The following is a 27500-nucleotide window of genomic DNA, read 5'->3' as shown; positions in this document are numbered from 1 at the left end:
ACTACTACTACTACCACTACTACTACCACTACTACTGCTACTGCTACTACTACTACTGCTACTGCTACTGCTACTACTACTACTACTACTACTACTACTACTACTACTACTATTACTACTACTACTACTGCTACTACTACTACTACTGCTGCTACTATTATTACTACTACTACTACTACTACTACTACTACTGCTACTGCTACTGCTACTACTATTACTACTACTACTACCACTACTACTACTACTACTACTGATACTACTACTGCTACTACTACTACTACTGCTACTACTATTACTACTACTACTACTACTGCTACTACTACTACTACTACTACTACTACTACTACTACTACTACTACTACTACTACTACTACTACTGTTACTACTACTACTACTATTGCTACTACTACTACTGATAATACTGCTGCTACTATTACTACTACTACTACTACTACTACTGCTGCTACTATTACTACTACTACTACTACTACTACTACTACTACTACTACTACTACTACTACTACTACTGCTACTATTACTACTACTACTACTACTACTACTGCTGCTACTATTACTACTACTACTACTACTGCTGCTACTATTACTACTACTACTACTACTACTACTACTACTACTGCTACTGATAATACTGCTGCTGCTACTACTACTGCTACTACTACTACTGATAATACTGCTATTACTACTGCTACTGCTGCTGCAATCGTATAGTAATATATGCCATTTAGCTGACACTTTTATCCAAAGTGACTTACATTGCAGTGAGTGAATACATTTTAAGTATATATGGTCCAAGCGGGAATCGAACCCACAACCTAAGCGTTGTTAGCGCCAGGCTCTACCAACTGAGGCCCACAGAGGACTATCGCTGCTGCTGCTGCTACTGCTGTGGCTACTGCTGCTGCTGCTGCTACTTTGGCTGCGGCGGCTCTGACTGTGTTTTAGATTAATTCTCCACACACAGCGTTGGGCTGGACAGTGATGCAGTGTTGAGGCTGTACGGGGGTGCACAGTCTGCTGAGTCACAGCTCCGGGTGCTCTCCTAAAGCACTGCGTCTCTCTGCCCGTCACTGTTACTGGGGCATGTGGTCCAGCCAGGGACCGGTTAAAACAATACAGCCAGCGGGGGGGTCTTCTGGGGCTCAGTCGGGGGTTTGAATCCCGCTGGCAAAACATATACTGAAAAATGTATGTAGTAGTGACTGAGTGTATGCATATATGATTATATTACTCTGGAGCTTTTCAGTAGATGGGGGAGGGGTTAATGGTATATAATGCTGAGTTAATACGTAAGCTTGATGTCGATGGCGGTGAGGCTTTGTAGTAGCACACTGAAATGTATGCATGAGTTGGTGAGATTTATCTAATGAGTGTCTAATAGGAAAGAGTGTGTGTGTGTGTGGGGGGGGGTTAATGGTATATAATGCTCAGTTAATACGTAAGCTTGATGTTGATGGGGGTATAGTATAGCACACATATAGCGCACTGAAATGTATGGATGACTCTAGAGTTGGTGAGATTTATATGTGAGCATTTAATGATTGGGGAAAAGGGGGGCGGGGGGTGTGTGTGTGTGTGTGTGTGTGTGTGTCGGTGGGGTGTGTGTGTGTGTCGGGGGGGGTGTGTGTGGCTTTTCCAGAGCTGGTCTGTTATGTGGCAGCTGAGATCATCACCTCCAACAGGCCGTGCCCGACCCGTGCTTTCTCTCCCATCCGAGGCTGGAAACGGAGACAGTTCTGGAGAGAGAGAATCACCATTGTGGCGTGCTACATAGTTAAAGTTATGAACTGCAAGGAATTTGAGGCACTTTTAAAAAACAACTCATAAAACTGGAAAAATCATTAGCTAGTTCTCAGGTTCTTGCGAAGGGGAAAGAAACACCAGGCCGCTGGGAGCGCGAGCATCCTTTAGTCATTATTCTGTCAGATTGGAATGAAAATCTAGGGTTTGTTTTTGTTGTAATTTTCAGTGTGATTTTTCTTTTTTTTCATTCTCCAATGAAATGGCTGTTTTCCTCTTTGGTATAGCCTGGCATTGTAAGCCGATTGTAAGCGAAATCCTGGTAGTGGTGGTGTCTACTATGAGGTGCAGTAAAGGCTGGCTTTCATTGCACTAAAATCAGAGAAAGCCAAGCATGAAAGCCTAATGCACTGGCCTCATTATAAGTGAAGGCCTATGCATGACCTTCTGTCGTTGGACAGTCAAAGCCTAAGCCATGGCTTTCGCTTAGGTGCTGTGATGTTGCCCTGCGAGAGAGTGGGGGGAGGCGGTAGGGGGAGGCGGGGGAGAGAGAGAGGCACTGAGCCATGATGAATTTGGCGTGCTATAAATAGAACTAGTCCTTGGAATCCTCCTTTAACTCTGAATCTGCCCTGTTAAATCCGCCTAAGCTGCCGCCGCTGCTACACTTCTGCTACATGCAAAATATCATTTTCAAAAAAGCTCCAGAAAACGTGAATGATGGGAGGAAAAAGCCTTTTAACCCCCCCCCCACACACACACACACACACACACACACACACACCCCACCCCCCCTCCCTCCAAGCTTTTAATGAAGTATGTGTCTGATGGATTTCTCTAGTCTGTGCTCTTGGTCTCCTGGTCTTTGTTTGATTTAATTAATAATATCCATAATTGAGGTAGTCTGCTTTCCCTGTAGATCAGTTCACCTCCTGTGAAGCTCGCTTGCTAATTTGTCAGCTGCTCTCTCCTTCTCTCTCTCTCTCTCTCTCTCTCTCTCTCTCTCTCTCTCTCTCTTTCTCTCTCTCTCCCTATCTCCCCTTCTCTCTCTCTCTCTCTCTCTCTCCTTGTCTCTCTCTCTCTCTCTCCCTATCTCCCCTTCTCTCTCTCTCTCTCTCTCTCCTTCTCTCTCTCTCTCTCTCTCTCCTTCTCTCTCTCTCTCTCTCTCTCCTTCTCTCTCTCTCTCTCTCTCTCCTCTCTCTCTCTCTCTCTCTCTCTCTCTCTCTCTCTCCTCTCTCTCTCTCTCTCTCTCTCTCTCTCTCCTTCTCTCTCTCTCTCTCTCTCTCCTTCTCTCTCTCTCTCTCTCTCTCTCTCTCTCTCTCTCTCTCTTTCTCTCTCTCTGTATTTCCTTTTTGGAAATGAAAGGGAGGAGGGAGGGGGGAAAGAAAGCTGCAAGACTAATTAGCAGAACCTGTGAGTGGACCTATGGAAAGGTTCAGAGCACGGGGAACATGAGCCTGGTGATCTGCCCAGAGGCCTGCAGTCCGACTCGGGTAAGCCCCCCCTCTGAGCATATGGGGTTACCCCCTCTGGGAACTACGGTAGCACCTCCTATACATCCAGACTGGCCATCCCTAACTCATCAGAGAGGAGTTTAAAAGGAGAGGTATAGTCCCCCCTTTGATTGGCACGTTGCCTCAACTCGCATGGCGAGTAATTATGGTGAGAACATGCTCGGTTGATGTCGTCTGGGTTTCATCTTTCTTTAATCCATCCTTTCTCCTCTGTGGTAATTACTTAACCCCCATCAGCCCCTTCCATCCGTCTCCCAGGGCTAATAGCCTCACTCTGCCGTTAAGAATCTCTTGCCGCTCTTCCATAATGAAAGAAGTGTGTGGCGACAGCCCAGATATGTATCTACGCATGTGCTGAGGAGGACAAACATGGCTGCTGCGATACGTATTGATTTGTCTAAAAGTGTTTTTGTACCCCGCTGCGTCGGCCTCGCGCGCGGGGGAGGGAGGGAGGGTGTCTCGGAGTGAAACTCGATCCCCCATTCCAGTGCGTCCTCACTGGGGTCAGCGGTCTGAGGGAGGGAGGGGGGGGGGGGTGGACGTGGCGGACGGACGGACAGTGACACAGCTGTAGCAGTGGAGCGTAGCCGGTGATGGATGACATGTCAGAGGGGGGGGGCTGCTCAGCCTTCGCCGCGCGTATTGACAGGCACAACTCTCGCATCCAGCATCGCCGGGGCTAATCGCAGGTCACGGCGGCCACGGATGTGACGCATAAATATATCGCTCCTGTAATTGCTCATTTGTCAATGTCACCCGTTTCTCAATGCGTGTTTTTCGGGCAGTTAATTTAGCGAATGAAACTTCCATTAAGAAACATCAAAAAAGAAATGGGAGAAATTAAATTTGGATTGAGGGGCTGCGTAAGCAGTTCGGTCATTCTACTGAAGTTTGGCGGAGAACCACAGAGCCAAGAGTCCTTGCGGTACGAGCGTCTAGTCAAAGAAACTGTATACCGTAGGCCTGTTTGCCGTCTCCCCAAAGACAAAGGAAACTAATTAGTTTATGGAAACGTGCAGTCTAGCCTGGAGGTCACACTCTTACATTATTGACCCTATATCAGGGCAGGCTGGTGGAGGTAGACATCGGAGGACGGGCCCATTGTGATGCATAGAACGGAATGAGGAACGGTATCAAACAATGACAATGACAATGAGCCTGTCCTCGGACGCGTGTTTGATACCATTCCTCATTCCGTTCCGTGCATCACAATGAGCCTGTTCTCTGATTTCACAGTGCTGTAGAGCTAGTATGTAAATGTTGTTGAGTGTGATGGTACAGTATGTACATGGTGTTGGGTGTGATGGTACAGTATGTAAATGTTGTTGAGTGTGATGGTACAGTATGTAAATGTTGTTGGGTGTGATGGTACAGTATGTAAATGTTGTTGGGTGTGATGGTACAGTATGTACATGGTGTTGGGTGTGATGGTACAGTATGTAAATGTTGTTGAGTGTGATGGTACAGTATGTACATGGTGTTGGGTGTGATGGTACAGTATGTAAATGTTGTTGGGTGTGATGGTACAGTATGTAAATGTTGTTGGGTGTGATGGTACAGTATGTACATGGTGTTGGGTGTGATGGTACAGTATGTACATGGTGTTGGGTGTGATGGTACAGTATGTACATGGTGTTGGGTGTGATGGTACAGTATGTACATGGTGTTGAGTGTGATGGTACAGTATGTACATGGTGTTGGGTGTGATGGTACAGTATGTACATGGTGTTGGGTGTGATGGTACAGTATGTACATGGTGTTGAGTGTGATGGTACAGTATGTACATGGTGTTGGGTGTGATGGTACAGTATGTACATGGTGTTGAGTGTGATGGTACAGTATGTACATGGTGTTGAGTGTGATGGTACAGTATGTACATGGTGTTGAGTGTGATGGTACAGTATGTAAATGGTGTTGGGTGTGATGGTACAGTATGTACATGGTGTTGGGTGTGATGGTACACTATGTACATGGTGTTGGGTGTGAGGGTACGGTATGTAAGGGCTTTGAGCGTTTCCCTCCTTCCACGGTAGTTGTTAGCCCTTTAGCTCTGAGCCCTCCCAGCCCGTCCTCTGCTAGCCACAAGGCCACATACTCCCCGCGCCAGTTAATTGCCTCTGAATTAGCCCATTAACGCAGCCCTGTCGAGGGCTGAAGGAGTGCACGGAGGTGTCTGGCCTCTCTTGACCACCGCAATGTATTAATTATGGGTCAGCGCGCCTGCCAGCTCTGTACTAACTGAGCTAATGGACTGTTTGGGGGGGCAGGGGGGCGGCGGGGAGGGGGGTCTGTGACTCCTTTTTAAATGAGTAGCACAAACAAGTAAACATCTGAAAAGTTGTGGGTGTAGTCTTGGGAGTCAAGTGGAGGAAGTTGAGAGTTTTGGATGTGTTGTTGAAGTAATCATTCGTTGGGTTCAAAGGCGAACCCCTACCAAGTTATTAGCCCAGCCTTTTTTCAAGAGAAGCTTCGTCCTTGCCAGTTCTCATATTGCTGTTGAGATGGTAGGCAGCGTTGAGATGGTAGGCAGGGCGCCTATCTAAACACAGGGATCGGACACGTTACCGTGGCGAGGCTGACTCATCGATCAATGGCGTCCTTTGAACTTGGGTTTTCTTTTGATCTGGTTTTGTTGAGTAATATTATTCTCGGTGACGGTTGACTGTTTGTAGGTGGTTTTTATATTTTCTCACCAGTCTCTCACTGGTGGTTTTAGAGGCCTATATACCCCCATTTTGTTTGGATGGATGGGAGGGGGGGGGCAGTGTATCCCACAGGAGTTTGTGAGACTGTGGTGGGTGGACCACATATAAAAAAAATATCCTAACTTTTTCTTCGGTGCGAATCCAAAAGACTGCGTCGCTCACAGGGGCAAAGCGCCCTAGCGCTGGCCTTCCCGCGAACCTGCTCCAACACTTTCCTGCAACAGCACGAGCAGCACTGAAATACAGAAGTAGTCTAAAGTGTGTGAGCGTGCAAGCTGTGGGGTGGGAGTGAGAGAGACGCTTTCCTGAAGCAAAACACAACGTTAGAGATGTTTTATGCATCAGACGTGTACAAATATTTTTGGTTTGTTTGACAAATTAGAATGCGGTGGGCTGCAGGGGAGTTGGGGGACTGTAGATGTGAACCTTTATACCCCCCTTTAGTAGTGACCCCTTTACCACCTTGTCCTTCCTCCGTTTCTTCTCTACAGAGAGTTGCGTGAGAACAACAAAGCTGAATACGAAAACCAAGAACTCTTTTATCTTCAGCGATATATTTTCCACTTCAGACAAACTGAACTCCCAACCTGGTGAAAGGCAGTCTCTCTGCATTCACCAGGCGTGGAGATACTGCGTATACGATACTAGACATCCCCAACATGTCGGCGATAAGATCGTCCCCAATCGCTGAGAAACCACAGCCCTGCCTTAGTGGTGCTCCATCATGGCTGGCATGTCATTTCCCCCTCAGTGACGGAGGACGACTAAATGACTAAATGCAAATGGTGTATTTGACTTCTGTATTAGTCCTGTTGGACTCTCACTGCATTAGTAGAAGAGATTTAATGCTCTTTTTTTTCTCTCTCTCTCTCTCTCTCTCGCTGTCTCTCTCTCTTCTCTCTCTCTCTCTTTCTCTCTCTCTCTCTCCTCTCTCTCTCTCCCTCCCCCCCTCTATCACACTCTCTCTCTCCCTCTCCTCCTCCCCCCCTCTCTCGCTCTCTCTCCCTCCCTGAAAGAAATAATTGTGGTATAGTCAAGTCACTGTGGTTTTTTAAAAAGTCAACAAATGAAGATGACTCTGCCAAGAGTGGTAGACTAAGGAGTGCTTTCATATTTAATGATTTGCATGCTCTGTGGTTATTGTGCATATTGAGGAGGCTTGGGCTCCATAATTTCAGTGCCGGCATGGAAGGTAGGTTAAAGGTCAACACGTCTTTTGTTTCTCTGCCAGACTTCATGGCACAAAGCATCTTCAAAGGACCACATTATTTCTCCTTTTTTACATGGAGCCTACCAGCGTGTCGTCAGCAGCGGTGGCCTACACTTACAGTGGACCTAGCGAACAAAAGGTCTACAGAATTTACAATGAATGCTTTCGTCTGTAGTAGTCCACAGAGGCCGCGGTGCCTTTCTTATATGATTATCGTGGTCCACGTGTTTATGGTATTTTTAGACCCAAAATCTCTGGGTCAGGTTAACTGTTTGTACTGCCATGACGACACTGCTCACCAAGCAAAAGACGCACAAGAGCCTAAAGGCTAAACAAGAGCCTGTATAAAAGAAGACCATTCCAGTTACGTTTGTACTAGGCCTTCTTTGTTTCTCCAACTGGAAGTGGAGGAGGAAAGTGGCGGTTGGTGCTGTTAGGCACCATAAGGTGTTGCCGTGCTTTACATTACTAAAGGGGGCGTCCCCATTGCGGGCGCACGTAGCCCTCTGCTGCAGGGCAGATTTGTAATGTGCACGCCCATACCTCAAGCAGCCCTTGGGTGGCCCACTTTATGGATTGTACATTTTTAGCAGCGTCACATTAGGAACTGATTGGATCATTTCGCACATACTCACACAGTCTCGGTCGATAATAGTGGCACCGGCTAATGCCGCACATTCACCAAGAGGAAAAAGGGCCCCTCGTCAAGTGCAAATTAGACAAATTTAATATTTACAAGCATCAGAAACGTGTTTCGTGTTGACGAACTGAAGACGAGCTGACTCAGACTGTGATGTCATATGTAGTGATCTTCCTTTACGTTTATAGCCTTGACAAAGATCTGTCTGCACGCACATAAAACCTTATTTGAATACCTCAATATGAGCCCTTGCAACTCTAAGGGCTTCTGCGGCTCAGGTGTTAGAGCACTGCGCTAACAACGCTTAGGTTGTGGGTTTGATTCCCTCTGCGACAATATACAGAAACAGTTATATATACTCTCTACAATGTAAGTTGCTTCGGATAAAAGTGTCATTTAAATGACATATATTATTATATAATATTAACATATTTACATTTACGATCTATCTTCTCCTAAACCTCGCTAGCTAATTGCATTTGCCTGTTAGTCTGGAGCTAGCCACTGTCCATGTTTCGTGGTGTTTTTTCCCCAGATTTCTAGCTCAGGAAGGATTATACTCGTTAACTCTGCCTCGGCTGTTTATTGGAGCTGTTGCAGTAGCTGTCTGCCAAGCTATGCACAGGGACGCCTATTAGTGGGCTTGGTATGTCAGGGAGATCATGGAGTGGACACTGTATAGGGGGCTTCTGTGTTCCATTGTCAGCGGATGCTATCAGAGAGATGCTCCTCTCCTCCATTGCCTGATAATTAAGTGGCGTACTGACAAACGGCTTTCATCAGGTCTCTCATGTGGAACTGAGAGCATGCGAAGGCTTTCAGGGAGGATAAACTGGAGTACGTCACTTTGCCTCCAATCTCTCATGGCCTTTCGCTGCCTCTGCAGAGGGGGAGGAGGAAGAGGGGGAGGGAGGGAGAGAAGGGCAGGGGGGGAGAGAGAGGGAGAGAGAGAGCAGGGAGCGAGGGAAAGAGAGAGCTTATTTGCTGGGGTGATTGTTTTTCCTCATTTGAAAACCTGTCAATTGTCTTTGTTTTCCTTTTTTGGGATCTCAACACTATGGGATCAGACGGGACACGTCGTGTTGCCTACTTAGACATGTTCTTTTTTCCATTTCCGAGGCGTTTGAACTGTTCAAATCCTAGTTATTTTCATTAAGAGACCAGTAGCGAGGGTTGAACCAGATTGAAAGCTGGCGCAGGGTAGCAGATCCACAACTCCACACTTCTCTCCTTGAAAGTTATTGTCCATTAATTCCTTTCGAACCAAGTGATTTCTATCTTGTCAGTGTGTCTGTCTGTCTGATGTGCTGTACCGACCAATTAACGTCTGAATGCTCCGGCAGCTCTCACCATCATTCACTCCTGACGGCTTTCAAAAGGGCCCCGTGTCCATCAGCTCTCCTTGACACTGGCCCGCTCCAACATTGACAATACTGTCAAAGGCCGCAGATTTACACAGATAATCCACTTAATGGAGCCGTCTCCCTCCCCGCTACTGCAGGAGGCTTGTTGTAGTGAAATGATCTGGGCTCATCTGTGGGCCTGTAGGTTACAGCCTGCGGTTCTGGGCTCTGCTGTTCTGGGCTCTGCTGTTTAGTGTCAGTGTCAGTGTGGAGCGGTTTCTGAGGGTTAGTGGAAAGGCCATTGAGTGTGTGTGTGTGTGTGTGTGTGTGTGTGTGTGTCTGTGTCTGTCTGTCTGTGTGTCTGTCTGTGTGTGCGTCTGTGTGTGCGTCTGTGTGTGTGTCTGTCTGTGTGTGCGTGTGTCTGTGCGTGCGTGTGTGTGTGTGTGTGTGTGTGTGTGTGTGTGTGTGTGTGTGTGTCAGTATTAGGGGTGGGCATCGATGATCGATTAATTGATCGATAAGGTCTTGGTCGATCACTTTTTTTTTTTTTTTTCCTTTTCCTTTTTTTTTTCCACCCCTGAACATGTTAACATGATCAGTCATCTTTCTGAACAAGAACCAGTAGGCCTGCCGCCTACAGTCTCTCGCTGGAGTTTAAATTTAAGTTAAGCTGGACGCTCTTAAGGACACTAACGTTTTCAGTCATCCTCCTATTTGTGAGTAACTGTTTTTTTACTGCTCCTATGGTGAGTTACTTATTTTCTATATTTTTATTTATAACGTAAAATGTGTTTTTAAGTTAAACAATTTAGGCTACTCACTGCCTTGTGGCTTGTTATCTGACTGTAGTGTCTAGTTTGGATGTGAATGAATGAATGTGTGCAATAGCAACACAAATAACGTTTTTTCCCCAAGGAAAACATGCTTGTTATTTCTGGCCTATTTTTTTCCCCCGAAAAATAAATAAAAATAAAATAAAAAAGGGATCGACCAAGACCTTATCGATCAATTAATCGATCATCGATGCCCACCCCTAGTCAGTATGTTTGTGCGTGTGTGTGTCTGTATGTTTGTGCGTGTGTGTGTGAGAGCTCTCTGAAGGCCTGCAGTGTGATTAAAAGAGGCTTCAGACGAGTGGTTCTGATCTTTCGTGGTGGGTTTGACCTGTCATTGGGTGTTACATTAAGTGACAGTTTTTTTCCCCCCCTCTCTCTCGGTTGAAAAGGGAGCTATCCTTGACGCAGCAGCCTTCAGAAATGCGTGACACTGGAGAGCAGTGTTAGATCAGCCTATTGTCTGCATGGTTACTGTGCTGTGGGTTGCGCTGTCCTTGAATTACCTTCAGCAAAAACCCAAAAAAATACTTCACTTCGCTGCTGAAGATGTCACACGCCACATCGAACTGGAATATCAAACGGTTGTTGTGACTGTTTAGTTGGGGTTCGGGAGGGGGCGGGACTTGTTACGACAGTGGCGTGTTTGTCTTATGTATTTAGGTTGTGAAACACTAGAGTGGGAGGTAGTATACCATAGGGTTTCCCAGTCTGAAGATAAGATAAAACTTTATTGTCATTGAACAGAGTACGAGTACTGAGACAACGAAATATAGTTGGTGCACACGTCTCCCCCCCCCCCAGGGAGAACAGAGCTCTGGGCTCTGGGCTCAGGGTCAGCCGTCTTTGCCGCCCCTTGAGCAGTCAGCGGTGCAGTTGCACAGGGCAGTTACCGTACCACACTGTGATGCAGTCGGTAAGGATGCTCTCAATGGTGCAGGGGTAGAAGTTGGCCAGAATCCTGGGAGACAGCTGGGCTTTCTTCAATGAGACGTGCCTTTTTGACCAGGGAAGAGGTGTTGAGGTTCCAAGAGAGGTCCTCGGAGATGTGGCCACCCAGGAACTTGAAGCGGGGAACACGCTCCGCCTCCATCTCATTGATGTAGATGGGGGAACCGTCTAACCTAAACCTAAAATATACGATCGCATCGAACTAAATGAAAATAAGTGGCATTGAGAAGAAGCAAATACGCGTTCACGAGAATGGCACTAGAGATAGGCGACCCACAATGTACACTATAACTTAAACGATGATGAACTACGAGAGCACTTAAATAGCCTCATAGGCAGCGAGAATGTGTGTAGCTTGCTAATATATATATATTTTTCAGATCGTAAGGAGGAATTCATTTTTTAATCAAATATACTTGTCCCGGACAAACGGACAAGCCTTAATGTCGAGCCCTGATGGTGTTAGAGCCGTAGGTGAAGAGGGAGTAGAGGAGAGGGCCAGAGTGGCCAGAGTGGAGGAGGTTTTGGTTGACCAACTTGACAAACTGGGGTCTGTTGGTTAGGACGTCTAGGATCCAGTTGCAGAGGGAGGTGCTGATACCAAGGTCACTGAGTTTGTATAAACATGATCTAGAGTTGTCTCACCTCTGGTAGGGCAGGAAACATGCTGGTGGAATTTTGGGAGTACAGTCCTCAGATCAGAATGGTTGGAATCTCCCGCAATAATGAAGGCACCTTCTGGGAGTGCAGTTTGTTGGCAACATGCAGTTCTTTCATTGCTAGCTTAGCATTAGCATCTGGAGGGATGTAGGCTGCAGTGATAACAATAGCAGTAAACTCTCTGGGCAGGTGAAACGGTCTACACTTGGTCATCATATATTCCAGATTGGCAGAGCAATGACTCTCAATGATAGTAGTGTCTGTACACCAAGTTTTGTTGACATAAATGCACAGACCACCACCTTTACCTGAGTTCTCTGTTGTCCTGTCGGCCCTGAAAAGGGCTACATCCTGTTAGCATAGCAATGCTATCCGGTACACTGATATCAAGCCATGTTTCAGAGAAAATCATGATGTTGCAATCCATAATCCTTAACACAAAAGGGAATTTCCCTGGGAGAATCCTGTTTGAAAGCAGCGTGATTTAAGTCTTACTGTCAAACCACCCGTCCAGCCCTACCTGTGCCTTGTTTCAAGTTTTTATTTCACTGAAATATGTTTTAGATGTTTGATGCAAACAAAATAACCTTGGCTCAGCGAGCTCCTGTGGTGCTCCAGTGGGCGTAGCCAGCACAGCTTCACCTGGGGTGAGAGGAGCCTGCGTGGGCTGCTTTTTACCGTACTGATTCTGGAGCTCTTCTGGTCCGAGGTTCAGATGAATCCTTTTATATAAAGTGCATAAAATACCCTGTATGTGATTATCACAGAGAGGTGAGGGCACCCTCGAAACAGGAGAGACTCCAGGAAAGATCCCGACCATCTCTCTGTGTGTGTGGCTTTAACTTTAACCGGCCAATATGCCTAGTTGCCTACATTTATTTATCTGCGTAATTGCTTTATGCGTGCGGTTATTGCTCAGTTTTATAATTTAAACATACATATGAAATATGGGTTTAATTTATTTAACCATTAAAGGGACAATTTCCCTATGGTGTCATCCCAGGTTGCAGGAGCTGTGGAGTTTTTTAAATTACTGTAATACCTCAACATAGCCAATGTGTAGCCTAGGTAATGGAGGCTACGTTGCACGTGTCATGCTGGACTGTTCCCCTTTGTCTGATCTTCACATGGGGTGATCAACTTGCACGGTGGAGGCTAATAGTTTTTTTTTCTTCTTAATGTTTATTGCAGTTTTTCACATTGGCATGCGTTTTGCTGCAGCAAGCAAACTGTTCATGTTTTATTAAAACAACATACAACCCAGTAAAGATCAGAGACTAAGGGGTTTAAAACTGAGCATGCCAACACTGCTATTAGATGCCAGGGGAGGCAGATCTGATGCCTTTGAAGCCTATACAAAAAATCATTGAAAATCGTTGCTGTTGACTTCACGGGGTTTTCAAGTGTATGCTCGGAGTCTCTCAGTAGTTTTGGAGATATGGGGGAGAGAGTTTTGCAATGTGTGCTGCGGTGTGTCTCAACTCTATGTGTGTGTGTGTGTGTGTGTGTCTACTTTTTAGTTTGTGTGCGTGGGGTAGGAGAGAAAAGAGTATGTTTGAGGGTAGGAGGGGGAGTTGAGGAATGTCTCAGGCCGTGTACTTGCGTTGTAAAAGCGGGGGGGGGGGGTTAGGGGGTGCAGGATGTGGGGATAGAGCAAACGCTGACTCCTTATCACACTCGGTTTCATGCAGTCAATCACAGGAGCCTCATCTCAGTGGCCTAGGGGTCAGTGTTATTCACGCTACTAAAAGGATTCAATCTTGTGAGATTGCACCAACCAGTCACACTGTACATGTAATTTAACACCTGCGCGTGCGTGCATGCGTGCGTGTGCGTGCACAGTAAGAGTGTTTGTTTGTGTGTGTGTGTGTGTGTGTGTTGAAAAGTGGTGCCCTGCTGTGTGTGGTGTTTAAGCCATCCCACACGTCTTCCCACACCCACTACAAATAGACAGTGAATGTGCTACATTCCCTAGCCCCGTTCTAAAGTTGCGCTATGTGTGTTTCGTGTTGGAATGGGGCCATGTATGAATTGTAGCCTATGTACCAGTTTAAAGCACAGCTAGAGTCATCTTTAGGTTCTGGGTGATCTTTGTTAGCAATGCTCGCTGAGCTTAATCTCGGCCCTGTGGTGATATCTGAAGCTAAGGTCTGTACAGTATTGGAATGGGGCCATTTATGAACTGTTGTAACCTACAAAGTATGCTGCCAGAGCCTTGTTTTTGTAGGGCCTGAATAGGATGGCAGTTACAATACGGAGGTTTGGCAAGGACATTTGGCTATGTATTGTTAATAGCAAAGCAGAACTTCATATTCATAATCCAACTAATGGACTGACTTATATAGCGCCTTATTCCAAAGCGCTTTACAACGGCCTCTCATTCACCCATTCACACACACATTCACAGACTAATGGCGGCAAGCTACCATGCAAGGCGCCGGCCTGCTCATTGGGAGCAATTTTGGGGTTCAGTGTCTTGCCCAAGGACACTTCGACATGTGGCCAGCCGGGATTCGAACCGCTGATCTGCCAACCTTGTGATCATTAGACGGCGACTCTACCTCCTGCGCCACAGCCGCCCCATACTCAACTCTACTAATTAGTGCAAGAATGGTCCACGTTTGAATGAATCAAATGAGGCTTTAATACTATAAACATATGCAATTATTACAAGGGAAGTACTTGATAGAAGAATGTTCCAGACAGAGAGGGAGATTACCTCGTGGCTCCTCGGTTCAACTGAGATCTCTCCCCAAGGCAGAGAGACAAAAGAGAATTCATCTGTGCTCTCCTTCTGTGTTACAGACCATAGTATTTAAATTCGGAGCCGACCACAGTATTTAAATTCGGAGAACCAACGAGACCTCATCTTATCAATGGACCTATCGCTAAGCCACACCCCAAAATCGAAATTGTCCAATCATATCACAGCAAAAGTCACAACAGGCAGAAAACTCAGACCAACAACTCGTTAATAGCTGATGGTGAAAAGCTTCTAGACGAAATATTCTTGTCATCTTTAAAAAACATGTCTATTACTCTGCTGTGGTAAATCAGAAAGCAGAAATTTGCCAACTCCCGCCATTGTAAGTCATTGAATGTCATTCAGTCACGGTCGGTCAGTCAGTCACTGTCAGTGAAGCGTTGTTTGTTTGTCTGAGTTTTCAAAGGGGGCGTGGCTTAGCCATAGGTCCATTCTATTCGTATGAAAGCACCATGTGGAACCCCGGTTTCCAGAGAACTCAGAATTCTGATTCTGATTCTGAGTTCCAGAGAACTTGGAAGTGAAACATCACAGAGAGGGGTCAGTCATGTGACCCTCAGGGGAAGGGACCCAATGGAAGGGGAGCAGAACGACGGTGTCTTAGGCCTCTGTCTGTTGGTGTACCACACGTGACATCTCAGACACCGCTGGGACCATTTCTCCCAAACTTCGGGGGCGAATGATGCGTCTTGGCATTGAAATCCGTCCATTTACAGCATTAGGCTGATTGGCCCAAGGGGGTTGCTATAGTAAACAACTGAAACAGTTCGGAAATTAGGCTACACTGATTGGCCCGAGGGGGATCCTCTAGTATATTGAATCATCCGCGGGGGACATGTCGAGAAAAAGAAGAAGAAGACGAAGAAGTAATTCTTCCTTCATCTAACATTGTGACTGCCAATAGCCCCTGGTCCTAGCATGGATATATTTTTCTTATAAATGACTAATGGATAGATGATTCACTTACTTAGACAAATGTATTTGTTGTAAGTCGCTACGGATAAAAGCGTCTGCTAAATGCCAAAAATGTAAATGTCTGTGGACTTGATGTACAGTGTGTGCCGTGTCCTGTCTGCTCCAACCTCGCGTTCCCTCACTCTCCTTCTCCCAACGCTGCAGGCCTTATCTGAAAGATCACTTCCCTTTATGTAAGACTAGACTGGGTCTGAGGTATGTACTGTCCTGCAGTGGCTCTCTCTCTCTCTCTCTCTCTCTCTCTCTCTCTCTCTCTCTCTCTCTCTCTCTCTCATTTTTTCTTTCTTTTTGTGTCTGCATCAGTCATTCAAATAGGCTGCAGCTCAACCCACAGGTCAACGAAAGGTCATATTGTCCCTACAATGCTGTTTGCTTTGTCTGGAGAGCGTTGCGTCTGTCGGTCTAGTTGCTCTTTAAATAGATATTCGAAGTGGCAACCCAGGTCCCCAGTATAATCTCACTCACTCATTTTTTCATCAATATTATTTTATAATGGTCTTTATTAAAGCCGAGCTGTGCAGTTGCTGTTCCGCTCCTTGGCTGTTCACGTGACATTGGTTTGATCAGATATAGAGCAGCCCGAAATAAAAAGCAGCTTCTGATTGGCTCCAACTGGAATCTGCTTCATCCTTCATCACTTCTACCCAGGACGCCTCACCACCTGAAACCACCTGAAACCAGCCCCCCAGCTTCAGTAGGACGGCTTAACTGAGCCCCCCAGCTTCAGTAGGACGCTTAACTGAGCCCCCCCAGCTTCAGTAGGACGGCTTAACTGAGCCCCCCCAGCTTCAGTAGCATGGCTTAACTGAGCCCCCCAGCTTCAGTAGCATGGCTTAACTGAGCCCCCCAGCTTCAGTAGGGCGGCTTAACTGAGCCCCCTAGAGAGAGAGAGAGAGTGATGGAGTTGGACTGTGCTGGTGGTGTGGGTGAGCCGGTGTGTGTGAGAGAAAGAGAAAGATGTGTCAAGACATCTTTCCTCACGCCGTCTCTGCGTGAGACTCCTCCCCCCCCCTGCGTCCCTGTTTGCGTCCGTGTCCGTCCCCGGCGCCGCGTCTCTGCGTGTGTCCCGGTGTGCGAGCCCCCTGCGCTCCCCTGGGTCTCCTCCCAGTGTGTGTGCAGGGTGTCCCCCACCCCCCCACCCCCGCCCCCGGTGAGGAGCGGCGCTCTGACACGGCCTGTCCCTTCGGCTCACTCTGGGAACACTTGACACACGGGAGCACCAAGGTCAGCGCGACCTACTTTCCTCCCTGGCGGCCCGTCTGCTGAGCCAGAGCTCTGCTCTGCGGCGGGGCGGGGGGGGGGAGGGTAGGGGCTGGGTGGAGCTGCGTACGCCTTCACTGCTGTCCTGGTGTGTTAGATCAGCGCGTTTAGTTAAGAGACACGGTGTGGTGGTGTTTGATGTGTAAGGGGCCAGCGTGCACGCACATTCCCCGGTGGTACGGACACACACGCACGCCTGGGTTTCCGTTAACCGGCAATTACCGGTCTTTGTCCGGTAAAATTTGGTGAAGTCCGACAAATTGAAAAGTCGTCGGACATATTGTCCGGTGAAAATAATTCCCTTTGAATACAATTCGCTAAAGCTGGCTGGGTGCGTTCGTAAACACGCTCTGGAAATCCGATCAGCACTCGCGGAACGCCTCTCGTCCAATCGAACGACTCGGTCGCTCTGTGACATCGAAGCCAGCGTGCGCTCCGGCGCTCTCAGAGCGTGTTTACGAACGCACCCCTAGAAGTTTCCAGCCAGCTAGCTGAAGCTGCTACACACACCAGAGCCATGGCGACCGAACGGCAAGTTAAACAACATACTATAAAAGTGACATTGTTTTACTCATTACTCATACGTTTGTTGTCATTCGGCGGTGCTAATAGTCGCTTTCTTTTTTAATTTATTTAATTTATTTTATTTTAGCAGTTTCCCCGAAAGTTAAGTGTTTGTTTTTATATCACTATTTGCACTTCTGGTTAGATGCTAAACTGCATTTTGTTGTCTGGTACTTGTACTCTGCAATGACAATAAAGTTGAATCTCACCTAATCTAATCTAATCTAATCTAAAATAATCTAAGATAATCCCATCACTATTACTCCCTATTTTCATCAGTGTTTCAATCCTTGAATCTGTGATGGAAATCAAGCAAAGCCACTTCAAGTCTCCCCACCACTGACAGCGCTGGGTGTGCCTTTCCTTACACTCTCGGTTATTCCCTGTGGATTTAAAAAACGGTGTTTTGGTTTCTATAATGTGGTCTATTCTCAGTGTTGACGAGCAGCTCAGGGGGCTTTGAGATGGCTAACAGCTAATTAAAGGAGTAATTCCACTCAAAAGGGTAGAAGTAAGCTGACTGTCTGTCTGTCTGTCTGTCTGTCTGTCTGTCTGTCTGTCTGTCTGTCTCTCTGTCAGTGTGCTGGACTACCTATGACTTCCATGGTACCTGGGAACGCGTTGTCGGAGAGAAACGCCCTCTGTACAAAGGACCTACTGACCAAAATCCCTGTTCCCCGTAGCCTACATGCTTGCACTGTTACTGTTCAATAAAATGTTATACATCTAGACATTGTGGTATTTCTTTATATACGTATCCCAGACTGCCTATCAATTGTTTCTCAATAAACAGTTATGTTCTTCCCATTGTCATACTCCCGAGCTAAACGAAATGCCTTCCCAACCAGCGAGACTTATAGAAATGACGTTGTTTTATTGATTTTTTTAAAAAAAGGGTAAAACTGTAAAGAGAAAATAGAAAACTCACATTAATCCCAAACAATTTAACAAACTTCAGTTAACGTAATGTGGAGTCCGTTCATTGATCGATGCTGTCTGTTCAGTTCCCAGTGAGGCGCCCGTTCAGCGCTGGACCCGTTCAGCGCTGGATTTGACGCATGGCATAGCGCGCATGCGTCAAATCATGTTATATTATTATATATTATATAGCTTGCATCTAATCGTATCGGATGAGAAATAGACATTAAATGGCATATATAGGCCGCTACACAACAGTAATCACCGCGACAAACAGCTATATTAGATTTGGAGAGAAAAAAAATATGATTTTGAAAAAAAAAAAAATATTATATTTTAATATGATGACCGGAATATATCACGTTTGTCCGGTAAATCGAATTCTTCCCGGACACGATGTCCGACGGCAAATTTTTCTAACGGAAACCCTGACGCACGCACACACGCACACACACACACTGACCCACTGCTCACACTCCCTTACCCCGACTAACTTTCTCTCCTCCTACCAACACTGCGGTCTGTGCCGGGCGCTGTTACTTACTACACCCTCCGTTCTGCTGGCCTCACTGTTCTACACACAGCTGTGGTCCTCTGTGACTCAGAAGAGCACGGTGCCAACAACACTTAGGTTGTAGGTTCGATTCCCGCTGGGACTGTGTTTACTGAAAAATGGATGCGAATGTAAGCGTCAGCTCGATGGCGTATTTTATTATATAGAGTTCGTGTTATATATATAGAGTTGGCTAATTGTAGCGTAGCATTTCTAACAAACTGACATGCCGCTTAATTGTAGTGGGGGGTTGTAGTGGGGGTTTCTGAAGACTAATTGGAGGGATATCTCACCCGGCACATCATTTCATTGACTGGTTTCTCCCTCGGCCTTGTGTGTGTGTGTGTGTGTGTGTGTGTGTGTGTGTGTGTGTGTGTGTGTGTACAGGTGTGTGTGTACGTGCATACTATGTGTGTGTGTGTGTGTGTGTGAGGACGTGTACGTGTGTGTGTGTACATCTGTGTTTCTGGTTTGTGTGTGTGTGTGTGTGTGTACGTGCGTGTGTGTGTGCGCGTACTGTGTCACGCGCGCACGTGCAGAGGAAGCCGCTGTCTCTCAGCCGAAGCGGAGGCGCCTGTCGCGGTGTTGTGTCTGTGGCGTGCGGCGTTACCATGGCGTTACCACAGCCGTCGCGATATGTGCTAAACGCTTCTCTCCTCTCCGCTTCTCTCTTCTCCTCCCACGAACCAGGATGACCTGTTCCTCTGCATGTTCCTCTCACACCAGCTGTGAGTGTGTGTGTGTGTGTGTGTGTGTGTGTGTGTGTGTGTGTGTGTGTGTGTGTGTGTGTGTGTGTGTGTGTGTGTGTGTGTGTGTGCGCGCGCGCGCGAGCGTGTTTGACAGACAGCGGCGTGTGGCGGGTCGCAGGGCTGTCAGAGGAGCAGAGAAGAGGAGGAGGAGGAGGAGGAGAGTTCATTAAAGAGTAAAGCTGTAATGCAGCAGGAGGAGGCCTGATGGCTGTATCAATGATTCAGACCGGAGAGGAAAAGGGCTTAGATGGAGAGCTTACATCCCTGTGTGTGTGTGTGTGTGTGTGTGTGTGTGTGTGTGTGTGTGTGTGTGTGTGTGTGTGTGTGTGTGTGTGTGTGTGTGTGTGTGTGTGTGTGTGTGTGTGTGTGTGTGTGTGTGTGTGTGTGTGTGTGTGTGTGTGTGTGTGTGTGTGTGTGTGTGTGTGTGTGTGTGTGTGTGTGTGTGTGTCTCTCTCTCTCTCTCTCTCTCTATGGTGTCTCCATGCAGGCACGCACGGACGGACACACACACACACACACACACACTCGCGATCACACACACTGCATGCTTGGACACACACACACACACACACACACTGCATGCGTGACCTTACACACACACTCTGAGCTGATGGAAGTTGGATGGTTTTACTCTGGTGTGTATTCTTAAGTGCCTGAGGCCGTGTGGACATCGGAAGGTCGGCGTTCCACGCTCCTCTCACTGCTCCTCTTACTGCTCCCTCCTCCTCCCCCAGCCTGGGTCTGTGTTCCCTGTCCTCCCGCAGCACTCAGCTACATGGAGGGGAACACCACACTCTGTTTGTCATCATCCAATATGCATGCGTGACTCTGCAGCACTGGATCATTGATGCTGCCTCCAGACATCCACACACCCAGACCCACAGAGAGCCTTCTCACATGGCCAGCCCTCCTGATGCTGGGAGGACAGGGTGGACTGGGGACAGACAGGGACAGACAGGAGGACGGGCAGGGAGACAGACAGGGGGACAGACAGGAGGACAGACAGGGGGACATACAGGGGGACAGACAGGGGGACAGACAGGGCAGGCTCATGGATAGTGTCGGTGGACAGTGTCTGTGATGATGCTGCCCCTCCCCCCCAACCTGCCCCAGCACTGCCATTTTCATGTTTGTAATAAATTAGGAATATTATTATTATTAGTAGTAGTAGTAAGTAAGTAATGTTTATTTATACAGCACATTTACAACGACAAAACAGCCGCCCAAAGTGCTTAACAGATTTATTGTTAAGTGCTTATTATTATTATTATTATTATTATTAATAGAAACTAATATACAAATATTTTGCCGTGTCATTGTGGAGGGATTGAAGGGCAGCTTCCTAATGAGACAGTGGTTCTGGTCGTCTGCCTCCTGGGGTGGCGTCTCCTGTCCTGCTGTGAGCTCCATCTGATGTGCTCTGGGCGCTACGCTACCCTCAGCCCCGCCCCCCCACCGGTCCTCCCAGAGTCATCTGAGGATCCCTGAGCGTTGCAGCTCGTCCATCTGTCAATACCTCTCCATAAAATGGAGCGCAGGGGAAACGACGGCGGCGTGCTCAGCGCGTCCACTTAGCTCTCAGCTGGCCCGTCTCCAACGGTAACCAACCAGGAGAGCGCCCCCGCCGTCACTCCACCATCCCCCCCCCCCTCCTCTGCATGCGCCATCATCGGCTGATCCAATCACGCAGATCCATAAATCAACCTCTGTCGGCGAGGACTAACACTGTAACGAGTTGACTCTCAGAGCGATCTGCATAATTTATTTCCTCCCCTAAGGAGCCTGGCGTGGTATTAATTAATATCAGGCATCGCTATGAGAAGTCGCGGTCCCGGTGTGGGATTCATCCTGGCTCTGTGTCTCTCTTGATTCAGGCTCCAGCTTTAATTTGTTGCGCCCTGTGTATAATTTGAGGCATTATAAAGTAAAGTTAGAATGCAGGTCTCCTGAGTGTTGAGAAGAGCTCTGCTCCGCTCCTGATGACTTTGAACACAGGTCCTTCTAGGTAAGAGGTTCATTCATAGTAACAAGGTGTAGATTAGAGAGAGATGTAGACACAGTAACAGTGAGTGTAGATGAGAGAGAGATGTAGACACAGTAACAATGAGTGTAGATTAGAGAGAGATGTAGACACAGTAACAATGAGTGTAGATTAAATGGTAAATGGACTGACTTATATAGCGCCTTATTCCAAAGCGCTTTACAATGGCCTCTCATTCACCCATTCGCACACACATTCACACACCAATGGAGGCAAGCTACCATGCAAGGCGCCGGCCCGCTCACTGGGAGCAATTTGGGGTTCAGTGTCTTGCCCAGGGACACTTTGACATGTGGCCAGCCTGGGCTCGAACCGCCGATCTGCCAACCTTGCGATCATTAGACGCCGGCTCTACTTCCTGAGCCACAGCCGCCCCTGATAGAGAGAGATGCAGAACTTCACTGAACGCTTTATTAGGAACACTATACTAATACTGGGTCCGCTCTCCCTTCATGGCATTGATTTCACAAGATGTTGGGAACATCCCTTTGAGATTCTGGTCCATGACGACATGATTGCATGATTTTTCAGGTGCACTTTCAATCTGCGAATCTCCCGTTCCACCACATCCCAAAGGTGTTCTATCGGATTCAGATCCAGTGACTGGGAAGGCCACTGAAGAACACTGAACTCATTGTCATGTTCATAAAACCGGGTTGGAGACGGTTTTTGCTTTGGGACACGGTGCATTATCATGCTGGAAGTAGCCGTTAGAAGATGGGTACATTGTGGTCCATGAAGGAATGCACATGGTCAGCAACAACACTCAAATAGGCTGTGACTTTCAAGCGATAATTGATTGGTATTAACGGGCCCAAAGTGTGCCAAGATAACATCCCCCCATACCATTCCACCACCCGAATTAATGAGGCGGTGTACAGGTGTTGCTAATAAAGTGTCGGGTGAGTGAATGTAGGCCAGAGAGATGAGGACACAGTGACTATGAATCACGACTCAGGCAGGGGGTTAGAGAAACAGGATAAACGTTTGACAGCAGGAAATGGTAATAACAGAATAGGATGTCAGGGTTGCCGTGATTCCTGTTTCCTTGACTCTGTCAAAACATGTTTACTCTGTCATTTACTATGGTACTACTGCCTCTGTGGCTACTGGAGGAGGATGAGCTGCTGTCTGCTCAAAGACCTCCTTCCACAAATGCGGTTGTTTATACATAACCACTAACCTAACCCTGCTCTCTCTCTCTCTCTCTCTCTCTCTCTCTCTCTCTCGCTCTCTCTCCCCTACAGAACTCAATACGGCACAATCTGTCATTGAACAAGTGTTTTCTCAAAGTGCCTCGCTCCAAAGATGACCCAGGAAAGGTAAGACAGGCTTTGTTTATTCATACTCGACACACACACACACACACACACACACACACACACACACACACACACACACTCACACACACACAATAAATGGAGTGGAAGTAAACTGCCGGGATCGATGTAGACATCCAGACTCAATATTCAAAAACATCTCTTTTTTTTTTAATGCTATCTGCGCTAGAGAACTGTTAGCTTTGAATGGCTGCCAATGCTCTCTCTCTGACGGTCTGGAAAAGCATGGCACCCTCATCATGCCTTGTGAACCATCATCCACCCCCGCAAAAATTGCAGGGCAAAGTGTAAATAGGGACATGTTCTCCACCTCCTCCTCCTTCAGAGCAGGGGCGGGCGGAGGGAGGGCGTGGCGGTACAGAGAGGGGGTGTGGGGTTAGGGGTCACAGTCAGGGCACGTCCTCTACTACCTGTCTTAACAGGAGAGCAGCCCCCCGCCTCGGCACGGAGGGGGAGTGGGGAGGAAGGGCACCTGCCTCTCAGCCTCTCTCCGTCTCCTCTCCCCCTCTTCCTCCCTCCTCTCTCTTCCCTCCTCCCTCTCCTCTCCCTCTGTCTCCTCTTCCTCCCTCCTCTCTTCCCCCCTCCGCTCCTCCTCCCTCTCCCCCCCCTTCCTCTCCCCCCTCCTCTCTTCCCCCCCCTCTTCTCCCCCCTCCCTCTCCTCTCCTCCTCTTCCTCCCTCCTCTCCCTCTCTTTCTCCTCCCTCTCCCCCCCCCTCCTCCTCCCCTCCTCTCCCCCCCCCCCTCCTCCCCTCCTCCCCCCCTCTACTCTCAGCGGTGTTCCTCTTCCAGAGTCATCTCCCATGGTAGTCCAGCAGCCGTCTCTCTTCCAGCAGCCGTCTCTCCTCTCTCTCTCTCTCCCTTTTTTACCACATAATAATCATGCATATTTCAATCTGTCACTTTATTATTAGTAACCCCTGCTACGTTTAATAGCCATATATATTTTAATATCTTACATCAGCATGTGGGCCTATATTTAAGTCGAACAATATGTAACCTAGATTTGATCCCAACAGTCTGGGAGTACGCATGCATAGGCAAACGCACACACGCACACACACACACACACACACACACACACACACACACACACACACACACACACACACACACACGCACACAGTGGAGCTACACAGAGCTATGCAGAGAGGATAGGGACTGAATGCTAATTTGATATTTTGCTGTAATCCTCTGATATTGACACTCATGGGAGCTGCTCCACTAAATACAAAATAATCTATTGCTGTATGGATCCCATTCCAAATGCATGGCCAACATGCTTGCATCCTTAATGTTTAATTTGGAATTTTCCTCACTCCCATCCCCCCCGAAGACAACTTCAAAGGGGAGCGAGCCGCTCTTGATACGTTACATCAATATTGTAATGTGGCAGGAATATGAGCACTGCTGGGCGGACCAGATAGGAGAGTCATGCCTCTCCTCTCTCTCTCTCTCTCTCTCTCTCTCTCTCTGAGATGGAGAAGGAGATGACGGCGTGTGAGCGTGTGTGTGTGTGTGTGTGTGCGCGTGTGTGTGCGTGTGCACGTGTGTGTGTGTGTGTGTGCGCGTGTGTGCGCGTGTGCGTGTGCATGTGTGTGTGTGCCTTTTACCATCGAGGAGAGGTGCAGTTATCGTTAAATAATTTAATTGACATGATGTTTGGTTCTTGGGGAAACCGGACAATGTTAACGTATGAAAATGACTATCATCATTTCCTGTGTGAGAGAGCAGGTACTGGTGTTACACTACCACTCCTCCCAGCTAACATGTCCTTTGTCTTGACTGACTACATCTGGCCAGGTTTCCTTCTAGCTGCAGCCTCAGAAACACTGTGGCCAGGCTTCCCTGCGTATATTGCAGCGTATTTTGTGAATAATTTAAGAACTCTTTATACGGGTTTGTTTTTTTTCAGGCGAGTCTCGTGGGAGCATGTGGGGGGGGGGAAGCAAGAACCTCCCTCCCTCCCCTCCCTCCCCTCCCCTCCCTGGGGTTTGAGCTTAAAGAGTTTTTTTTTTGCCTAATTAAAAGAAACGCCACCCAACCCCGGTTCTCCTCCGTTAGACTCCTGTCTGTCTGTCTGTCTCTCTGTCTGTGAGTCTGTGTGTCTGTCTGTGCGTGTGTGTCTGTGTGTCTGCTTCTGTCTGTCTGTCTGTCTGTCTGTCTGTGCGTGTGTCTGTCTGTGTGTCTGCATCTGTCTGCGTCTGTGTGTCTGTGTGTCTGTTTTGTCTGTGTGTGTGTGTGTGTGTGTGTGTGTGTGTGTGTTTGTGTGTGTGTCTGTGTATGTGTGTGTGTGTGTGTGTGTGTAACAGCAGCTCTAATTGAAATGGTTAACTCCTAAATCAGCTCCGGAGACAGATGCTGGGATCACAGACCCCCTAACCCTAACCCACCTCCAGGGGTCTGAACCTCCTCTCCCAACATCATTCTGGGCCTCTCATTAGGAATGCCGCCAAATACACAATGGAATGACAATGAGGAACGTGTGTGTGTGTGTGTGTGTGTGTACGTGCGCACGTGCGTGTGTGTGTGTGTGTGTGTGTGTGTGTGTGTACGTGCGCACGTGCGTGTGTGTGTGTGTGTGCTATACCATTCCTCATTCCATTCCGTGCATTACAATGAACCGGTCTGTCCTCTGATCCCTCCCTCCACCGGCCTCCCCTGGTCTGTCCTCTGATCCCTCCCTCCACCGGCCTCCCCTGGTCTGTCCTCTGATCTCTCCCTCCACCGGCCTCCCCTGGTCTGTCCTCTGATCTCTCCCTCCACCGGCCTCCCCTGGTCAGCAAAAAACCCAGATTCTTATGTCTCCTTTATCTCTGGACGATTTGCGCTGTGAATAATTCTCCCTCCTGAAGACAATTTACCTAAATTCCTGAGAGAATATGAAAACATATTTGCTGAGAACAATGTAGGCTAGGATGTAAGTAAGTGGTAGCGTCCTTAAGGGCCAGCAGAGAGAGTGCTGCTATGCAGAGGTTAGTGGATGGACTTCCTGAGACGCAGGCTTTTGTTGGACTTTCCACTGCTGTTGTCCAGACAATTTATTTGGAAATTATCAATTATTCTCCCTGCTAAGGAAGTAATTTTAAAGGTCCTGATCTCACTTTCTCTGGACAATTGAGATCTTATCAAGCAGCAATATGAAATATTAAACAAATCACAACTTGTAAAGGCCTAGGGGTGAAAATCTCATTTTAACAACGGTGAGCAGTGTTGCTTTTGGCTTCGGGGGAGGAACACCATTGAAAAAATAAATTAAATGGGGCCGAATGCAGAGATAAATAATGCAGTGTGTGTGTGTGTGTGTGTCTGTGTGTCTCTCTCTCTGTGTGTGTGTGTGTCTCTGTGTGTGTGTGTGTGTGTGTGTGTGTGTGTGTGTGTGTGTCTCTCTCTGTGTGTGTGTGTGTGTGTGTGTGTGTGTGTGTGTGTGTGTGTGTGTGTGTGTGTCTCTCTGTGTGTGTGTGTGTGTGTGTGTGTGTGTGTGTGTGGTGCATCGCTGCAGCCCCAGAGCCAGCCTTGCTATTCTCTCCTTGATTAGCCCCGACCTCAGACCAACACACCTCCCCTGTCTTCTCTTCCTTTCCCTTCCCCTCCTCTCCTATCCTATCCTATCCTCTCCCCACCCCTCTCCTCTCCTCTCCTCTTCGATCCTCTCCCCTCTCCTCTCCTCTCCTCTCCTCTTCTATCCTCTCCCACCCCTCTTCTCTCCCACCCGTCCCCTCCTCTCCCCTCCTATCCTCTCCCCACCCCTCTCCTCTCCTCTTCTTTTCTTTCCTGTCTTCCCTCTCCTCTCCCAACCCAACCCACCCCTCCTCTCCCCTCCCTTCCCCTCCTCTCCTATCCTATCCTATCCTCTCCCCACCCCTCTCCTCTCCTCTCCTCTCCTCTCCTCTCCTCTTCTATCCTCTCCCCACCCCTCTCCTCTCCTCTCCTCTTCTATCCTCTCCCCTCTCCTCTCCTCTCCTCTCCTCTTCTATCCTCTCCCACCCCTCTTCTCTCCTCTTCTTTTCTTTCCTGTCTTCCCTCTCCTCTCCCAACCCAACCCACCCCTCCTCTCCCCTCCCTTCCTCTCCTCTCCTCTCCTCTTCTATCCTCTCCCACCCCTCTTCTCTCCCACCCGTCCCCTCCTCTCCTCTCCCCTCTCCTCTCCTCTCCTCTTCTATCCTCTCCCACCCCTCCTCTCTCCCTCCCGTCCCCTCCCCTCCTCTCCTCTCCTCTCCTCTCCTCCCCTCTCCCTTCCTCTCCTCTCCTCTCCTCTCCCTTCCTCTCCTCTCCTCTCCTCCCCTCCCCTCCCCTCCCCTCCATGATTACCAGACTACCTGAGGCTGAGGAGAAAGTCCAGCTTCAGGAGAGGCTTAGCATTTCACCATCCCTCTCTCACCTCTCACTCACTCAAGGGCACACACACACACACACACACACATTATTCATTACTGTGAATGAGAAACACATTGAAGTTGGACAGCGACACGTTATGTTGTCCTTTGTGAGGAGACACGGATGACATTTTCATTGGATTGGTTGAAGCCAGAGGAGACAGGTCTGATCTCTGAACCCCCCCACCTCCACAGAACCACCATCCCAGTGGTACCAGCAGGGTCTGTCCCTCACACAGTGGTACCAGCAGGGTGTTGGGTTTGTCCCTCACACGCGTCTCACAGGTACCCTCCTCTCTCCGCAGGGCTCCTACTGGGCCATCGACACGAACCCAAAGGAGGACGCCCTG

The 27500-nt window shown here is 48.0% G+C and overlaps 1 protein-coding gene across 1 annotated transcript in view; it reads left to right on the top strand.

Annotated features, from left to right (window-relative positions):
* Positions 1-27500, top strand: part of foxj3 (forkhead box J3) — a gene marked incomplete at its 5' end in the record, with an annotated part of 55993 nt that overhangs the window by 9819 nt on the left and 18674 nt on the right. Inside the window, 2 exons of the mRNA XM_080545475.1 lie at positions 22686-22760; positions 27456-27500. The exon at positions 27456-27500 is cut by the window's right edge and continues 39 nt beyond it. Coding sequence (XP_080401601.1) covers positions 22686-22760; positions 27456-27500 — 120 coding nt within the window. The remainder of the gene's footprint in view (positions 1-22685; positions 22761-27455) is intronic.

This window comes from Nansenia antarctica (assembly GCF_963989245.1).
Source record: "Nansenia antarctica genome assembly, chromosome: 15".
Lineage (NCBI taxonomy): Eukaryota > Metazoa > Chordata > Actinopteri > Argentiniformes > Microstomatidae > Nansenia > Nansenia antarctica.
Note: the sequence above shows the minus strand (reverse complement) of the source record. Positions and strands in the feature narration are given on the sequence as shown.